Genomic DNA, 19,652 nt, shown 5'->3' on the forward strand with positions numbered 1-19,652 from the left:
GTTTTAGCATGCATGAGACTCATCTAACAGATCGAGAAAAAAACAATAAGATACCCTAAACTCAGGTTCGGCCATACTATTTTTCCGTGGCAGACTATGCTGGTCAAGTGTACAAGAACGTTTTTTTCAGAGCACCTGAAAAACATCTCCACTAAAATTTGTTAACATTCCATTCTCCACTGACCAGATTGGCAGAAACAAATTCATAAGCTGAGTCAACCTGAGAAGGAGTAGGGGATGTTATCACGGATAAGATACAGGAACCAACACTGTTTGGCATGAAAAGGCTAAATGGATAAATCCAACAACAATGGAATGCAAACCGATGGAATGTCCTCCAATGAATCACACCTAAACTGAATCTCTTGCTTACTAATTTTGACCAAACGTTTGTATTAACACTTGAAGATGTTCTCTACACTTTTGAGAAACACAATACCACCTTGAATTTTCATTCTCCGATCACACAAAATAATAGACTTGAAGTACAGAAGGTCTATGAATTAGGATACCTTTAACCATATGCTCAGCATTGTCACAAGTTATGATTGTCCAGCCTACTTTTAAATGGGCTTGCTTTATAGAAATCCTGATAAAATGTTAAGACACGGGGGAGGAACAGATGCAGAGAACTGTGTCTTTGTAGGTCACGACACAACGATGGCCACGGACATCTTGATGTACACGGAGTTATACAACAAAGGTCACAGATTAGGAAGGAATGGGCATTCAAAGCTGCCTTGTGGCAACTCAGGAAAGAGTTCCAGGTGAGGGAGGACTATGTCATAGCTGTGTCTACATGTGTATTCTTTTTTGTCCTGCATAACTGTAGGAGACTCCCTACAGATCTCCATTACTTGCATGGCAATGACTCTGTAAGAATTCCTCAGCACTGATTTATGGGGCTGACCACATTTTCCATAAACTCAAAATGACTACATCTAGGCATGTGCTCGTGAACAAGAGTCACAGGTTCTGAATTTTTCCTTTAAAACAAAAACAAAAACAAAAATCACCTAATTACATTCTCAGTTACATTCTGAATAGTTTCAAACACATGTTGACCTCACAGAAACCTGGCAATGTTTCCTTCTCTGTTCCTGTGTGCCCCATCCTCCCCACAGTTAACCCACCCCAGCCCTACAGATGCAGACGGGGGCCCACCAACAGAGCCTTTGAGGCTGCCTGCCGAAAGGGCTGAGTGCCTCCAGCCTCTACCACAGAGTTGAGGGCTGGGGGTGCCTAAGCCCAGAGCCACACCCTTCCCTGGGACTGGCGCCCACCTCCTCAGAGCCGTCCAAGCCCCAAGTCAGGGAAAACACGAATGGGGCCACAGCAGGAGACATGAGCCTTCAGTCTGCCATCACCCTGTCTTCCTTCTTTCCGGGGTGGGCTCACGGTCCTATTGTTCCTTGGTACCCACCAGGAAATCCCTGAGCCAACATCCAACATCAAGTGCCAGAAGAAACCACTTAAATAGCAGGCCAGCAACACATCTGATCCTACAATGTAAAGAGTTCGCTAAGCATTTGCTGAAACCATCCCTCTGCTTCCAGTATATAGCTATGCCATGCTCTTTCTAAAACACATATGTGAACATGACATTCCAAGGCTTCAGACTTGCAAAGACCAGGAAAAAGCCCCCCGAAATTGCTTGATTTAGAAAGGCTCTCCTAATTTTAAACAGAGATGTAAGGGAGCTTCAGAAATCAGGGTTCGTGGAATCTAGTGGTTTTCAACCTGGTTGCACATTGTGATAACCTGAAGAGCATTCAAACGCTGATACTGGGATCCCACCTCAAAGGTTCTATTTCACTTGTCTGGGATGAGGTCTGGACATTTGGGATGTTAGAAGCTCCCCAGGTGGTTCTAATGGCAACTGGGATGGAGAAGCAGTGATCTGGTCCAATTCCCTATTTTTCATCCAAGACTGCATCTTCTCTTTCCTTCTCCACCAATTTGAAGGCACCTGTCCACACTGCTCCAGAGACAGGCATAAGGGAAATGGATGATTACCATCTTCATGGGCTTCCACCAGTCCCTTTCCTTCTAGGAAGATGATTAACACGGATTCAGGCTACTATCTTATTGTTACTGCTTAGGGGGAAAGGATGGAGAAAAGGAAATGTAACTCTGCCTCACATGTTTGGGTTTTTTTTCCTGGATGGAATTCAATCAATATATGGACCAGTCTAAACCCTCTCCAGTTGTTTTTACCTCAGTTTGAGCCATCCCACTTCACGTGCTCTGGGAGGGACCCACTGGAGTTGGATGTCTTCTTTGTTTTCAGCTCCTCGGTTTCTCCCAGATCTGACATCAGGAGGCCGGTACATTCCATGACTATCAGCAAGAACAAAAAACTCAGGCACATTCTGAGCTTGTTTTGCAAGGCTGGGCCTCCTTGCAATCAGAAGAGACCCAGGAAAAGTACACACATAAATGTACATAAACAACGTTTGAAACTTATTTGAAGCTCAGCCCCAGAGGTTGTGAAATCCTCTCCTGGAGCTCCAGCCTCAGGCTGCTGTCTGTGCAGCTGCTTCCAGTAAGGGAGCTAGGCCAGTCACATGGGCACCATGTCTCCCTGCTGTCGCTGAGGCCGGAGTGAGCTGGGCAGGTTATCTCTGAGGGCAGAGAGCGTGCTCAGCCCAGTCCTTCGAAAGCAGATGAGCCTCCCGTAACATAAGCAAGTCAGAGAAAAGTGTCTGCATTCTGTTTCTCTCTGTCTCTTTTCTCCATTTTTCACATTCCCTGTGTTGCCTCTTTCTTCTTCCCTCTTTAACTTGGCTGCCTTCCCTCAAACATTCTTTGATCAAACAGCTATTATGTTCCCACTAGGAACCCATCATAGGGCCGGTACTAGGGATACCAATTAGAACGGGACTGAATTCTGGCTTCCTGGAGTTGAATGTAGGACTTGGAAGAGAAGAAAGAGTCAAGCATTGTCTCAACTGCAGATGCTTATAGAAGCACAAACCCATTCAGAGCAACTTGGGGAAGGATGTCGATCTCTGTTTACAGAGCAGAAACTGGGGCTTAGGGTACGTTATTAACTTTCTGGAGGGCACACTGCTAGTAGGGGGCAGATGAGGGGCTTGAATTCGGGACTGTCAGAGACTAGGGATTCCTGAAGTCCTTTATGCATTCGACAGATCCTTGTTGAGCACTTTCTATGCGACTAGCACTGTGGTTGTGCTGGCTGCTCACTTGCAGTGTCCTCGCCCTTGAAGGTCAGGGACAACTGTCAAGTCTCCAAACATCGCCCATGTGAAAGGCTATGTGATGGAGATGAGCATGTGAGCTATGAAGGATACACCTCATGTGGGTGTGAGGGATACACCTAGGAAGGGCATTTCACCAGACTGGAATCAAAACCGACTTCTAGAAGTGACATTTAAGCTGAGAGTGGGAGAGTTAAAAAGGGACAGTTATCCTAGTGAGAAGGAAGCTTAAACAAGGACCCGAAGGGGTCCTTCTGGGAGACACCAAGAGCGGGGTATGTTGGAAGACAGAGTGTGAGGCAGTGACAGCAGGCCACGTGGGGTGCTGGTCGTGGGGTCGTCCCACTCTGAGGACAGTGGAGAATTACACAAGTGAACAGAAGCAGTGGTGAACAACGAGGAGAGTCTGGATTCCATCCAGAATGACTGGATTTGGTAACCAGCTGGCTGTGGAGGATAAGAGAGGAGGAAGTGTCAAGAAGGACCCCCAGAGTGTGTCTGAGCCAACAGTGATGCCACCAGGATGAGGGCGGGAAGACAAGAGCTTTGGGGCTGAAGACGAAGAATTAGCCTCATAACTGAGCAAGTTTGAGGCACTGTGGGAACATCTCCAGGCAGAGATGGCCAGGCATGGGGCCAGGAGGCACTCATTCTCAGGGCCGGCACCTGCTGAGACCCGGGAAGGAGCACCTCCTTCGGGTCTGTGCCCTAGACGCCCCACCAGCCTCACGCTAGTCCCCGCCTGTGTTGGAGGCAGTTCTGCTCAGTAAGAGTTCGGAGCTGGAGGCAAAAATTTGGGAGTCGTCAGCATGGCAGTTGTGACCAGCGTGAGTAGATGGGGAACTAGGGAGTGTGTGTAGACAGAGAAGAGAAATCGGTTAAGCAGTGAACCCCAGGGCCATGTCCTTTAAGTCAGGGTGGGGAAAGAAAAAGGGAACAAGAAGAAAACTAAGAGACCAGCCAGAGAATGAAAAGGTGCAACAGGAGAGTCTGGGGTCATGGAAACGGAGAGAAGAAGATACATCACTGAGGAGGTCAGTGTCAAGTGCTATAAAATTTACACACAAGCTGGCACCGGTTCTTTAATTACACAAGGTTATGGTGACCTTGGTGACCTTGGTGACCTAGGTGACTTAGGTTCGGTGGAATGAAAGGGGCAGGAAGGAAGCTTTGTGGAAAATGGGAGGGGAGAGCCAAAGCAGTAGCTGGGATAGCGCTGGAGTTGAAATGTGTTCTTCGTTTTATTAAGATGGGGCACTAGAGCTTGATTAAGTGCTCATGACAGGCCCAGAGAGGAAGAGGTTGAGGAGAAGAGCTCACTGATGGGCTGGAGCCCTTAAAAGCAGGGCTTAGAGGACCTGGAGCCCAGGAAGGGCCACTCTTCCATGTGAATTAGGTAGCGGAGCCCAGGTGGGCTCTCAGGTGTGGGTGACAGGGCAGGAAGCCGCAGCACCCATTTGATGACTTCTGTCTCTCCCACGATGATGCTAGAGGAGAGGGGTGAGTGAGGGCAGAGTTCCTGAGAAGGTCGGATGAGGAGAACCAGCCATACCTTTGGAATCCCGTCACTCTTGTGGGTCAGCCCTTTCTTTAGTTCCAGGGTGGATGTCTCCACCGCATGCAAGAAACATGAGTAATTCCGGATGCAGTGTTACAAGCAATTCACTTCAAAACTCCACCCCAAGCGAACCCCCTTTCTGGTCCCTTGAACATATTGCTGTAGGTTTTATTTCTCACACGCAGAATGGAAATAATGACCTAGTTTACCCACAACACTTACAGAGCAGTGCTAACTGCTTTGGGGCTTTTTGTTTCGTTTTGGCACCGGAGGTCTCCCGCTGCTCTAAGAAGTTAAAACCGTAGGGGCGGCTGGGTGGCTCAGTCGGTTAAGCGGCTGACTTCGGCTCAGGTCATGATCTCACCGTCCGTGAGTTCGAGCCCCGCGTCGGGCTCTGTGCTGACAGCTCAGAGCCTGGAGCCTGTTTCAGATTCTGTGTCTCCCTCTCTCTGACCCTCCCCCGTTCATGCTCTGTCTCTCTCTGTCTCAAAAATAAATAAACATTAAAAAAAAAAATTAAAAAAAAAAAGAAGTTAAAACCATAATACCTAACAACTACTAACAAACTAATTTCATACCGGTTTATAATCAGCTACAGTATAAATTACTAAAGAATGGGATCCTTGTCATATATAAATACTGTGACGTAGCACCGTGTCCCACAGAAGAGGCATCAATAACTATTCTTGATCAGGATCAGCTTAAAGCAGCGATTCTGGAATCACTCCATTGCTTTGCCACGTACCAGCTGGGTGACCTTTTCAGCTCACTCTGCTTTTTAAGATCACTTCCATTTTTCCGAGGAGTTGTTTGCAGGGCACACGGGTGCCTAGTAATGCAGGCTGTGCCCATGTCGGAGGGCCAGCCTGTGCACGGCTACACATACAAGCTCCCCGGTGCAGGCACACATTCCACCTCAGACGGGAAGGCCTTTTCCTGATTCATTCAAAGGTACTGTGTGGGTGAGCGGTGGCCCCCACCATCTGAACACAGAAAGCAATTAATTTCCTCCCAAGCATTGCTTTAGATAAACATTGGAAGATATTGCTCAGTCCAGTGGTTTCTCCCAATATGATCATCCCCGGCAACATTTTTTTCACTATTTCTTGTACTCACCAAAAAAGTGTTTGCTTAGTTAATAGAGTTTTTGCCCTATCTTATCTTTTTTCTTTCTTCAGTTGTGATCATACTGCAGATGAGTTAGTATTGCATTCTTTCATTTTATCCTATAGGCATAAGGGGGAAATAATTTTTTAAATCACTTTGTTTCCTAAGCAATTAAAATAATTTAAAACTTTTATGTGTGCTGATAAGACATCCCTTCCTGAATATTGGCAATTTTAAAGCAGATGCATGTCTGGGTCAAGAAATAAACATTCCCATTTGAGTTGCTTGTTGGTGAAACCACAGACCCAATTGGCTTATGTGTGGGCACATCAAATTTCTAACACACACCCAAACAAGCTGGTGAAAATTGATAATGTGGGCATCCAGAATAAAAAGGTTGGTTGGCATACTCTAAGAAGTTCACCTAGATCCTGCAGTTCTTTTTTTTTTTTTTTTTTAAGATTTTATTTTTAAGGGGCACCTGGGTGGCTCAGTTGGGTAAGGCTCAGGTTATGATCTCACGGTCCGTGAGTTCGAGCCCTGCATCAGGCTCTGTGCTGACAGCTCAGAGCCTGGAGCCTGCTTCAGATTCTGTGTCTCCCTCTCTCTCTCTGCACCACCCCCCCTCAAAAATAAATAAACATTAAAAAAAATCTTAAAAAAGAAAAAAAAGATTTTATTTTTAAATAATCTCTGACTGAGCCAACCAGGCACCCCAAACCTGCAATTCTTGTCTCATTTCCCTTTCACAGAGAAACCTTTTGCATCTGAAACTCCTACCTTTAGTTTTCCTCTGAATTTGCTTCATTGCATCTCTAATAAACTCTATTGTGACAACACTGATTGTTGAAAATAAAATGGAGGGTGGCTCAGTCTGTTGAGCATCCAGCTCTTGGTTTCAGCTCAGGTCATGATCTCACTGTTTATGAGTTTGAGCCCCAATTGGGCTCTGTGCTGATGGTGCAGAGCCTGCTTAGAATTCACTCTCTCTGCCTCTCCCCCACTCATGCTTGCTCCCTCTCTCTCAGTCTCTTTCTCTCTCTTAAAATAAATAAATAAAAACTTAAAAAAAATGAACAGGGCAAATCCAAAAGCTGGAAATATTTACTCAGTTGGCTAAGTATGATCATTATCAGCAAAGGGCTGCTGAGGTGCCAGGAAGGGCTCTGTGGAAAACGCAGACAAGCATGAGATGTTGTCGTGACACCAAAGAGTGGTTCAGGATATAGAACAGATGGCGGTCAAGGTCACTCCCTGGGCAGACCAAGAGATGGCTGAAGGAAAGGAGAGCAACAGAGAAAGGGCAATCACTGGCAGCCTAAGGGGACAGGAGGCCTCCCTGGGGACTGGAAGGACTTGCCCTGGTGTTGGAGGCAAGTTGGGACTTAGTCAAGCAGACAGGATATAGAAGGGCTGAGGTCACAGGTCTCCAGAACCAGGATGCAGCCCATAAGTGCACATGGCCGACAGTGAGGACACATCTCAGGCTGGAGTGGGGGGAGTACATGGTCCCCCTAAGGCTGCAGGGTGCACATGAATGAGATTTCACCACCTTGAAGGTCAGACTAAAAAGTGTGGACCTAATTCTGTTACCATTGCGAGCTAATCTTCATCTGGGATAAATATTATGGTGCCAAAGTATATTGCATTTTAAGACATTTTATCTAATACAAGTTTAACTAGGTATTAATAGCGTTTGTAACTTATATATAAAATTTGGCCACAGATGTCTTGTCTTCTAGAACAGCCAGATGAAAATTGTTCTACAAGTCAGGAACAGTGGGTCTAATAATTGGGAACCAGTTAATAGGCTATTGTGATGAGCCAAGCATGGATCATGAGGCTTGAATTTAAATGGTGACACAGGGAATGAAAAGACATAGATGGCATTGTCTGAAACCGGCTGCAACATTGTATGGAGAAAGAGATAAAAAAATTTTAGTATCGGGGGTCACCTGGGTGGCTCAGTCAGTTGAGCATCTGACTTCGGCTCAGGTCATGATCTCACAGTCTGTGAGTTTGAGCCCCGCGTCAGGCTCTGTGCTGACAGCTTAGAGCCTGGAGCCTGCTTCGGATTCTGTGTCTGTCTCTCTCTCTGCCCTTCCCCTGCTCGCATGCTCTCTCTCTCTCTCTCTCTCAAGAATAAATAAACGTTAAAAAAAATTTTTTTAAACTTTTGTAAGAGTAAATCATTTAAGAAAAAGAAAAGAAAAGCAAATTATAGGAAATGTTCCTAGAGGGTGTGATTTATTTTGGCAGAGCACCTTCCCTGAATATTTGAATTCTCAGTAGTATTTATCCAGTTCTCACCCTTGGAAATCTTTCCTTCACTGTCTCATTGGAGAGGGACATGAGTACTTGGAATTCTTGGCTCACTTTCCTGAATTTAAAAGAGAAAAAGTTCAAGACACCCTATGTCCACAGCAAAAACCAAACTGCACCCAAAAGCTGCAGTTAGCTTTTTTCAGAAAAGTCAAACCCAAAGTTGATGCTGCAAAATACACCATCAAGTATACATCTTGAGGGTTTTTTTTTTTTTTTTACACCAACTTCCTTCCCTACAGTAGGAGGTCTTTCCAAATAAATAGATGGGGAGGCAGCTGCTGTGGTTGAAGACTCTCCCGCCTCCCTCTGCTCCCTCTACCTCTCTCTTCCAGTCCCCCACAACTTAACCTCCCTTTTTCCACATGCGCGCACACACACACAGACACACACACACCCATCATCATCATCATCATCATCATCATCATCATCATATTATAGCTACTCTTAGGACTTTCATGTTTGAATTGCCTCATCTCCCAAACAGCCACAGCAACAGAAGTCATGTCTTGGTTTCAAGTTGCAAATAGCAAACAGAGGAGAAGTAAATACTAGAAGCTGAACAAGACAGGGCTGAGTGATAAAGACATCCCTGTTCAAATTATCTGACCTCACTGTTTCCTTCCAAACAGAATCAGGATTGAGCAGGGCTTGGTTCTAGAGTCAGAATTGCACCCAAGTACGTAACATTTCAGGAAGTTTGCTACTTTCCTCAAACACGATGTTTATGTCTAGCCACTCGGCTGCCACGAGCCTGTCCCTCCAGCTGAGGGCATTGGGAAAGATCATCTCTAGGGACAGCCTGCAACTCTGCAATAGGCTTCGGTTGAGAATCATCCTAAGCCCAGCTGATGAGGAGTTCTGTTCTGGCTAGAAGTGTGGGTTGAATCATAGATGACAGAAGCTGACCCAAGAGATAGCCTTCCAGAATTCACAGTGTGGAGAGGAGCCAGCCTCCTGTGGAACATCCAGCAATCCCAAGTACATTTGCTTAGTTTCTCCCTACCACCACCTTACCTTATCTCCTTTTTGCATATTGGGAAGATGAGGCTTGGATAATAAGGTCCTTGCTCTGTTCAGGGTCACAAAGGGAATTAGTGGAAGTGGCAAGACTAGACCCCACCAGCCCTATGCTGCCTGGCTGTCCTGTGTCCTCACCCCAGGCCAGGAGAGGAGGGTAGGGATTGTGAGTGGTCTTGATCTCTTGAAGAGCAGGTAGGACAAGATCCAATTTTGGAAAGCAGGGTGAATCCATGCCAGCTAACCAACCACCTCCTTTTCTGTCCTCCTCCCTCTCCCACCTCCCAACACCTTTCCATCTGCATCCTGCCTAAGATGACCTAACCACTGGTGTTCCTTCCACACTGGTCTGCTTTCCTGCACAGTGTGCTGTGCTCGCAAATTACCTCATGTTCTTTGCACTTCCTGATTCCACCTCTCCCTGTCTCCCCTTAACCACCAACACCATGACTAGGACAGAGTGCACCCACTCGTTCAACAATTAGATCTTGAACGCCTACTACGTAGCAAGCACCAAGCTCCGCAGCAGGGATTTCGCATGAATGAGGTGGAGTCCCGACTACTACAGAGTAGTCAGGAAAGGACTAAGTTATACTCAATGTGATAAGTGGTGTGGAAGGGGAGAGTTGGGGATTCCATGGGAGCATAGAGCAAGGAGAGGTAACCCAGACTAGGGGATCAGGGAAGACTTACAAAAGCAGAGATCATTTGACTGTGACCTGAAGAATGAGCTTTCCCAGTGAAGAAAGGAAAAGGACTTTCTGGTTGGGAGGAATAGCATGTGTGAAGCCCCAGGTAGGAAAGGAACAGAAAGAGGAGGCCCAGGCTGACCTTGGAGAGAGGAAGGGGAAAGCAGTTCCACCCACCTCCTGGCTCTGGCTTCTCCACCCTTTTGTCTCCTCACATGTTTCGGGTGCTCAGCACTCAGCTGCAGCCCCACTTCCTCAAAGACTCTCCCCTCATCCCCATCTGGCCCCTCCTTTCTCTGCATTCACAGCTACTGCTGCAAAGTTCAGCTCCATTTTAGTTTAAAGTCAACACTGACTTTCTTTCCTGGACACGCTGCGATTGGGGGAAAGAGACCAGGGCTTGTTTTCCCCACTTTCTCTCATGGCAGTGAGGATGTCTCACTTTGCCTTCTTGTCCCAGGGATTGTGACTCTCTGCAACCCCCAGGTGGTCACAGCTGATTGTCAACTTTTATGATGTTCCCTTTGAGGGCAACCGCATTTGTATTTTCATGGTGGGCAAAGATGTTTCAATAAGCCAAATCCTCTGCCTTTTAAAGAAAAAGAAGGTTCACACTGTCTTCTACGGTTAAGCTTTCTAGGGGGCATCTTCCAGTAAAACGAAGCTTAATAAGGGTTATTAAAACATTAAGCTTTCATTACAATTGCTAGTCATATTTTTTGTCACTGCCATTTGTTAATAACGTTGACTTCTTAAAAAGTTTAGTAGAAAAACAACTCTCTGACTTTACTAGTCTCACTTTACAGATTCATTCGTATGATATTTGCTTAACGCTTCAGTGTTTTTCCATTTTTTTCTTTTTGGCTAATACCAGTGAAAGCAGTCATGTTCAGAGTCCACGATGCGAGCAGAGTTAGCTCCAGGGATGCTTACTCCTCTAGCGTTCGGCACCTCTGTGCCTTCTTGTGTTTCCTCCCAACATCTGGACTGGGATGCCTCATTGAAGAGCGTGGCCTTAGAGGCTGACACCTAGGCACTGGCATATCCACTTTTCAAGGACTCTGACTTGAATACAAGCCCTAAATGGGAGTGAATCTTGAGTAAGCTTTTCCATATTCTCTGCTGCTCCCTAAAGGTGATTTGTAATGGCAAACTCTTAAATGTCACAGAGTCTGGAAAATTGGACATCATAACAGACATCCATTCGCCTTAGTGGTACAACTAACAAAAGTGAGACCACTGGAAATTCCACTGTGGGATCATCCCTGTTGCTACACAAGATAGTGTACCCCTTCTCTTTCTAGCAAGGAAAGCAGTTCTGATTAAGAAAGGTGGAGTTTCTTAAACACGGAAGTAGACAGAAATAGCCAGGAGACTGAGTGTCTTGCCCTTTGGTAGTGGAGGCAAGCTTACCAGAATCTATGAAGCCATTGCCTCAATGCCCCCACCACGCCTATAGACCGAGGGGTGCTATGTGGTTCTCCAGAGATGGCCAAGGCACCTGCAGAACTGAAGCCACCTTCCGTGCTTGTAAACAGTAAGCATCCCTCTAAATGAGGACTAATTCCATGAGAACTCCCCAGAGGCCATGGTCCCCACGGCAGCCCATCAGCAGCACTACACTAGATCCTCTGTTGGTGGCCTAGGGTTGCAGGTGTGTTTGCTAATGGATCAAAGCAGAATCTCTTGGCAAAACTGGGCCTTCCGGGTAATTAGCATCAAGCAAACAACCCACATGTCTGCCATCCACACCAAGCACTCATAAGCAAGGTGAATAGAGGCTTCTGAAAAGGTTAACGTGCCCATGTGAAAATTCCAGTCTCGTCCAGCAGGGCAGCTGTGCTTTCAGCTTGCTGTAGACTCTAACGCTGGAATGAGTCTTCGGTCCCTCAGAGGATCATCCACGGCCAGGCTGTGATGCCTGTCCTTTATAAAACTCACCCAATCCGGGGCGCCTGGGTGGCTCAGTCGGTTAAGCGACCGACTTCGGCTCAGGTCACGATCTCGCGGTCCGTGAGTTCGAGCCCCGCGTCAGGCTCTGTGCTAACAGCTCAGAACCTGGAGCCTGCTTCGGATTCTGTGTCTCCCTCTCTCTGACCCTCCCCAGTTCATGCTCTGTCTCTCCCTGTCTCAAAAATAAATAAACGTTAAAAAAAAATTAAAAAAAAAAACTCACCCAATCCATATCTAAACGGTCCAAGACAATTAATAAGAGACTTTTGTGTCAAAGGTAAACAATAATCTCTGGATCATTTTATTCTATAATAATTTTCTTGCTCTCTCCAGCCCATTCTGTTGATGACATGTTTAGTTCTAATCCATTTCCAAGTTGACTCTTTTTTAATAGCAACAATTTGATTAGTGAAATTCTCTAACTTTGTAAACCATGGAACGAACTGTCCCTCCCTGAAGAAACACGGCTTCTCATAAATCTTCCCCAGAAACACCAGAGTTAGAGGAGAGAAACACAATTTGATTTCAAATGAGTAATCTTCCCAACTGTCAGTTCCAGAAGATAGATAGATACATAGATGATAGACAGACAGATGCAATTTCAAATATAGCTTCACATGCCTTTAAAAGTCCCTGGAGATCAGAAGAGTACAAAATATCTTTTCAGTAATTTTTATATCGATTACATGTTGAAATGATAGCCTTCTAGACATATTGAGTTAAATAAGCTATATTATTAAAATTAACTTCACCTGTTTCTTTTCACTTTTCACAAATGTGGCTATGAGAACCCTGAAAATTACCCATGTGGTTCACACTGTTTTCTGGACTAGAGGACTGACCTGGAAAACACTTATAAAGGGGGGAGGGGGTGACATGATTTCATACAGGCCTTAAGTCCTCCAACCACTTGTATTTTGTGGACACAATGAAATTTTCAGAAATTATGGGCATCTGCCTGCCTTTCCTGGTTTTCTACTAGGTCAGCTGTGACTTTGCCTTTCTGGGCCAGTTCCTGTCCCAAACTTCATTTTCTTAGCCAGAAGTCTTATATGCTCCAAACCAGCATGTTAGGGTTTTGTTTGATGCAAACAAGCATTTAAGGAGGTCTCTCTACTGCCTCTTTTCTCCACTATCATCACAGGGAAGAAAGGGCTTGCAACATTTAAAACTCTCTTCTAAGTATGTGTATGTCTATGGGACTATCTTTTCTATCTTTGAAAAATTCCTAGAAAGCAAATATTATCCCCATTTTACCAAAAATGAAACTGACTCGACTTGAGCAATAATGTTAACTAGTACTTGCCAAGACCTTATAATTTGCAATTATTCTTTAATGTATTTTCTCTGATAACCTTTTGATGTAGGTGTTCTCATTCCCATTTTACAGATGAGGAAATTCTCTTTACAGAGGACTCAAGAGCTTAGGCTTTACAACTAGCATTTATTCATTCCACATGGATTTATTTGTCATTCTAAGCCCTGGTGAACCAGGGGAGCTATGGTCCTTTCACGGCATCTATACTCTGAGATTCCCAGCACCCCAGTCTTCTATTAAGAACTAAATTACAGGGGCGCCTGGGTGGCGCAGTCGGTTGGGCGTCCGACTTCAGCCAGGTCACGATCTCGCGGTCCGTGAGTTCGAGCCCCGCGTCAGGCTCTGGGCTGATGGCTCGGAGCCTGGAGCCTGTTTCCGATTCTGTGTCTCCCTCTCTCTCTGCCCCTCCCCCGTTCATGCTCTGTCTCTCTCTGTCCCAAAAATAAATAAACGTTGAAAAAAAAAAAAAAAAGAACTAAATTACAGTTGTCTCCCCACCTTAACCCCAGGGGATATGTCCCAAGACCCCCAATAGATGCCTAAAACCATGAAACGTACTCTCTATTGCTTTTTCCCATACTTACATACCTATGATAAAGTTTCATTTATAAATTAAGCACAGTGAAAGATAAATAACAATAATAAAATAAAACAATTATAATACTATATTGTAATAAAGTTATGTGACTGGTCTCTTTCTCTCTCTCAAAATACCCTATCATACTGTACTTACCCTTCTTATGATGACATAAGAGGATAAAATGCCTACGTGATGAGCTGAAGGGAAGTGAATGACACAGGCACTGTGACATAGTGTTAAGCTACTACCAACCTTCTGACAATAATACATCAGAAGATCTGCTCTTGGAGCAGTGATTGGTGGAGGGGGAGCAGGGGGGAGGGGACCAAAACTGTGGAAAGTGAAATCACAGAAAAGGGGGCACTACTGGAGGATGGCAGGAGAGAAGGAGAATGGGTATCTTGCCTGCATGGCCAGAAAAGCCATGTCTTTGGAGAGTTTGACGTTGAAGGTGAGATCTGAATGACCAGAAGGAACTGGCCACGTCAAGATCACAGGACAAACAACTAGTGCAAAACCTGCAAGGTTAGAGAGAGCATGGCACGTTGGAGAAAGTCAGAGGCTAGTACTAGTCAAGTGTCGTGGGAGACGAATAGGCAGGAAGGCCAAAGAGGAAGGCAGGGGCCATGGCAGGCAGGGCTTGTAAACCCAGGAAAGACATTTGGATTTTACTCTGGGTGTATCATGAAGGCTTCATGGTGTGGAGGATTGGCAGAGGAGGGTCATGATCTAATTCATATTCTACAAAGACTGCCCTTGATGCTGTGGGAAGAATCAGCTATAGGGAGACCAGAATGGAAGCCAGGAGAGGAGGTCTTATAACTGTCCTGGGTGAGAGGCAGTGATGGTGCCCTAGCAGAGATGGAGTGGAAGTGACCAGGAGTGGATGGATTCTGGAAGTTTTGTGGAGATACAGCTGATAAGACTGGTTGATGGATACTTTATCTTTCTTTTGACCTGATGGTCCATCCGGTGCTCCTGCACTGCCCAACCTCCTGTGGCTCTCTTCCTGACAGGCTCTGCTCTGGGAAATCTAATCCCGTTCCCCCAGTAGTGGCCTCGCAATAATGCCTGAAAGCAGAATGAAACTCCAGCAGATCGTGTTGTCTATCACCCCGTTTTTTTTTTTTTTGCTGTGTTAATTCATTGTCCTGCCTAGCTGTTAGCCTCTTCATGGTTCATACTGACCTTCAGAAACATATCCATGATGAACGAGGACTTGCTATATTCCAGAATCACTTCAATGGAAATAAAGCGAAGTGATTCCATTCTTTCTGTCTCATTTGGGGATAGCAGGAGAGTGGATCCCTCTCACATTCACTTGCCCTCAGCAGTAAAGGTACTAGACCCCTGGGGGCACAGCACAGGGTAGGCACTGCTGAACTGGGAACAGAGAGGAAGGGGAAGGGAAATTGTATTTAAGAACCAGGTGGTGTATCATAAAGTGATTTTTTTGTGGGCTACTGATAGAAAGATGAAGAAGAGCGAGACTGTGGGTGGAAAGGGCAAGCCAGAGGCCAGGATCAGTCCGCAAAGACTGCAGAGAAGAGAGCTGACTTCAGCTTTTCCTTAAAGGATGCTCAGGCTTTGGCTAAACAAGGAAAAGCAGGAAGGATATGAGATCCAAAAGAGTTGTCAGTCAGCAAGTTTACGTGTGCATGCGTATGTATACGCAACTCCTCGGGCCAGTGAAAACATTTTCTTGGCTTGTGCATTGAGTTTTCATTAATACCCCAGGGCAACAGATGCTCTCAGTGGTAAAGAAGGAAAACTCGCCCTTCTTCACCTACACAACGCAGTCTCTTCCCAGGAAAACAGAGGGCGATCGACCGCTGTGGTAGCAGGTGTCTGACTCATCTGCATACACTCCACACCCAGCTCTCAGATGAGAGGGAGTTTTTATTCCTTCACAGCAATGAACTTCGCTCCCTCTGAAACCTTCACTGGCTCCCACCGCCTGCCCACACAAGGTGTGTTTTTGCTGAATGCTTATTCCACAACTGGTCATAGGATCAAATCAATTTGGAAAATGCCACACTTAACAGTGTTAAACAGGGTTTTTCCTTTCCTCTGTCGGACATTTAATAAGCCAGTGTACGGTATTATCATGCAGGATTTCCCAAGCTTATGAATGACTGATCTGTTTTTATAGTACATCACTCGGGACTAATGCCCTTCAGAAGGCACTCTGGGAAATACTGGGCTAATCGGCATTTTGTCCATCACCCTCCACGGTCAGTCAGACCCTGCCTGCTTCTCCACAAGTCCTGACAAAGAAAACTGCCCTCCGAGGCACTGTTTCAGCTGACATGCCTTACGTATCCCCACCTCAAGAGCTTCACCAATGCCGTGCACTGGCCCAAATTATCCTGGCCCTTCCTCCCCTCTCCTTGTAATTCAACTCAAGTCCTATCTTCTCTAGAAAGCTTCACTGGCCCCTTCCAGGACTTGGAGATGCCTCCTGCCTGTGAACCCCATCAATTGCTTCATGTCCCGCAGATTTAGCATCTCATAGCTGGTTTCTACCCCTTTCTGTCTCTAGTACCTTGCACATGGTAGGTATTAAAGAAGAGTAGAAGCAGGAAGGAGCTAGAGGAAGTGGAGAAGCACAGGGAAAGAGGTCAGGGAGGAGGAGGACAAGGAAGAGGTAGAGGAAGAGCAGAGAAAAGCACAGAGGGGACGAAGTGAAAGAGAATTCCATAGGATCTTGGACATGGCACTTCCAGTGAGTGCAGGTGGAAGGGACTACTTCTGGAAAAGAAGATCCATAAAGTTCTCTTCTGTGACCCAGGGACATGGATCTGGCCCCAGGCCCCACTTGTAGGGCATCAGCTCTAACCAGAGGTGCTGTATCTGAGAATGGCACCCACTATGGTCCCTTAACCTGTGTTTAATAATAATAATAATAGTAATAATAATAACACCGTATATAAATGCACTATTAAGAAAAGTCTATGTATCTCTTTTCGTTCTTGAAAACAACATAATACAGTATACAATACACGTTCAGTACTAGTCAACCAAATAAAGAACCTTCAAAGTAAAAATTACATAATCCTGAAGCTATTGTTTCTGCTAAAGCCAGTGCCTGCCTTTTACACAGGAGAGTCTAAAACTCACAGAGCAGCTTGAACTGGGGCTTAATCCTTGAATTTGTAGACCAGCACACTCACTACCTAGACTGTTTGAAACTCGGCTTCCCATGGCTGAAGAGTCTGTGATCTCTCTCTTGGTCAAATGGCCACCTGCCAGAGACAGAGACACAAGAAACATACCCATGTCTGCTTCACGCTTCTAATTCACACAAAAGTGGCCACTAGTTTAACAAACCTGCTTTCCTAAACCAGACATTCTCTTCTTTACCCCTGTACATTTAGAAAATGCCAAACACAATGGCGTGTGTTGTAAATAAGGTTAAAAGGGCATCTTCCAAAAGAGCCCATCCTTTGTAAGTTGTCCGTCCACTTCCATTGACTTAGTTACCTTCTGCAAAGGCCAGGGGCCTTGCCAGGGTTCCACCCTGGAAAAGCTCATCCTATGGAAGCATAGCTTGGCGGGTTTACCGGACCCCGTCTCCAACACTCTGTTAAATGCCCAGATGTATTTCTTTTATGCTTGTGCAAAAATTCCATTTCAGAGTGTCAAGGCAACACCTAAATCAGTCTCCCAAATGTGGTTTGTGGAAAGAGCCTGAATGCCAAAAGGCCTGGGTTCCAGTCAACATTTCCTCTGACTTTTACAAGTTGTGAGCAGATGACCATGGCCCAAGTGCCAGCAGCCATGGGACGTGGGTGGGGGCACTGAACCCCAAACATAGTGGGCCAGTGCGGGGCGTGGGAGAGCGGTCGGCCCAGCTCCTCTTGTCCCTCCACCGGTCCCCAGAGGACTCGCAGTCAGGCAGGGCTCCACTAGGGCAGGATTGAGGCCACAGTGAGAGCAGTCTCCACGCTAAGTCACAGTCAGCCATGGAGGAGAAAAAGAGTTGCATGTGTGTGAGGAACTGAGTGTCTGTGAGAGCCTAGTCCCAGAGAGCATTTCTGTGCTGTGAGGAGGAAGAAGGAAAAAGGACACTGGAGTCTTCAGGTTCAAGGAAAGCAAGCCATCCCCCACCCTGTGGGTTAGGTTAGTTCCTTGTTGCCAGTACCACATAACTGTGATTCTCTCCTTCTGAGCCCTGCTACCCTGGTTTATGGAATAAGAAGACTTGTAACATGATCAAAATAAAACTTTCCTTTGTATTTGCTTGTATACTTTATTCACTGAGAGATTTTTCTCCAGCCATCATATACAAACTTGGCAGGCACCATAACTGTTCAGCCCACTTAGGTTTCAGGCAGGTCCGCAATCAAAACCACACTCTAAATTCAGTAGTTAGAAAGTCCAATCTGAGATCCATCAAGACCTCAAACCTGACTTAGCACTAAATCTTCCCTCCTCCCCCAGCTGGGCTGGACTCCCATTGTAAAGGAGGCTGATGGGTGTCTCTCTGTTTCTCCACTTTGCTTTTCTCCTCCCAGCCCCGGTCCCAGCTTCTTGGCCACTTTCTTACATCTCCTTGGCTGGGACATGTGAGCAGAGGTAGGGAGGAAGTAAGCTCCTCCTTGAACTGGGACCATCAAGCTGGCTTTGTGCTCTGTGGGCCCAGCACGGGTTTAATGTTGACTTGTTTCTCCTGTGGGGTGTTCTTTGGAGCTTCCTTCTGGATCCTCTCTCCTGCAGTGGACAGATGTCTCTTTTTGACATGGACAGATGTCTCTTTATTCCCAATGTTTGCTTGTGGCTGCTTCCCCAATCTCTGGATCTGGTGGTCACCTCTATCTTCTTGCTGCTAAAGTCCTTCTATCCTAGTCAATGGCTTTGGACAGGATCCAAGAAGACTCCACATTGACCTCCTTCCACACGGCCACCTCTGCTCCACAGGAGACACACACACCACACGTGGCCAGGCTAACCCTGTCACAGCTGTCTCTATCCAGTTCCCACAGGCTGCTCCCGCTTTCTCAGACATGAGACCTCTGTGTTCACTCTGGGATCAGTCTTATTCACCTCCCTGGGCTTGAGGGGAAGCCCATGGAAGCCTGCCCTCCCTAAGCCCCTCTACCTGGTGGCAGAGCCACTGGGGACTCACAGCACAGGGGCAGCTCTCTCCAAGAAGTGCCTCTGCCAATCCTCCCCACCCTGACCCCTTTTAATATCTTTCATCTGGCTGAGGGGTCCAAGCATCATGGGGCCAGTTTACAAACGTTGCCATGGAATCTGCTTTGGGTGATTAGGTTCCTCATCAGAATTGTTTGCACCTTGGAGCCTAGTCAAAACTTCCATTTTAACATTCATTAGACACTTATGTCAGATTTTTAATTATGTGCTCATTTAAATATAAGCCCCATGGGGGCATGAACTTCATCTGGTTGATTCACTGCTATATAATAGGCACTTGATGAATAATTGTTGAATTAATAAATTAATTTTTAAGCAAAGTTGGCCACCGCCCCCCAGACTATAAGCTTTATGAGCATAGCGACTGCAATTCTTTTTACTCAATTTTTATCCCCAGAGTTTAGTAGAGTGCTGGCCAATAGTAGAGAATTTAAAAAATAATCTTGAATGAACTAACAAACCTGGTGAAAGCCCATATTTCTCTAAGCAAGATTCATGCAGGCTCCACTGGCTGGCCCAAAGCATCCCTCCCTCCCTTCCTCAAATTCTTCACATGGCCACATGGCTTAAAACTCTATCGGTCAGAGATCCTCTCTGCCATCTGAGTCTTCTTTAACAACATAGCGGCTAAAGGGAAGCCATCAGTCGCTGACACTTAAGAAGGCCATTTGCTACAAGGAGCTTCCGGGAACCTAGTTGTTGGGGACCTGCTAGGAGGGAGCACTAC

The 19,652-nt window shown here is 46.0% G+C and overlaps 2 protein-coding genes across 5 annotated transcripts in view; one reads left to right on the forward strand and one right to left on the reverse strand.

Annotated features, from left to right (window-relative positions):
- Nucleotides 1–19,652, reverse strand: part of GKN2 (gastrokine 2) — a 326,024-nt gene that overhangs the window by 232,674 nt on the left and 73,698 nt on the right. The window contains exon 1 of one of the 2 annotated variants that reach the window (XM_045446314.1): nucleotides 2,218–2,313. The exons of the other annotated variant lie outside the window; for it this stretch is intronic. The gene's annotated coding sequence lies outside the window, so the exon portion shown is untranslated. Of the gene's footprint in view, nucleotides 1–2,217; nucleotides 2,314–19,652 lie in introns of those variants that run through there. 2 annotated transcript variants of the gene reach the window in all.
- The window catches only part of ANTXR1 (ANTXR cell adhesion molecule 1), a 221,603-nt gene that overhangs the window by 172,165 nt on the left and 29,786 nt on the right, over nucleotides 1–19,652 (forward strand). Inside the window, exon 18 of one of the 3 annotated variants that reach the window (XM_045446309.1) lies at nucleotides 1,388–6,077. The exons of the other annotated variants lie outside the window; for them this stretch is intronic. Within the exon in view, the coding sequence (XP_045302265.1) occupies nucleotides 1,388–1,480 (93 nt within the window). The 3' untranslated portion in view covers nucleotides 1,481–6,077. Of the gene's footprint in view, nucleotides 1–1,387; nucleotides 6,078–19,652 lie in introns of those variants that run through there. 3 annotated transcript variants of the gene reach the window in all.

This window comes from Leopardus geoffroyi, chromosome A3, assembly GCF_018350155.1.
Source record: "Leopardus geoffroyi isolate Oge1 chromosome A3, O.geoffroyi_Oge1_pat1.0, whole genome shotgun sequence".
Lineage (NCBI taxonomy): Eukaryota > Metazoa > Chordata > Mammalia > Carnivora > Felidae > Leopardus > Leopardus geoffroyi.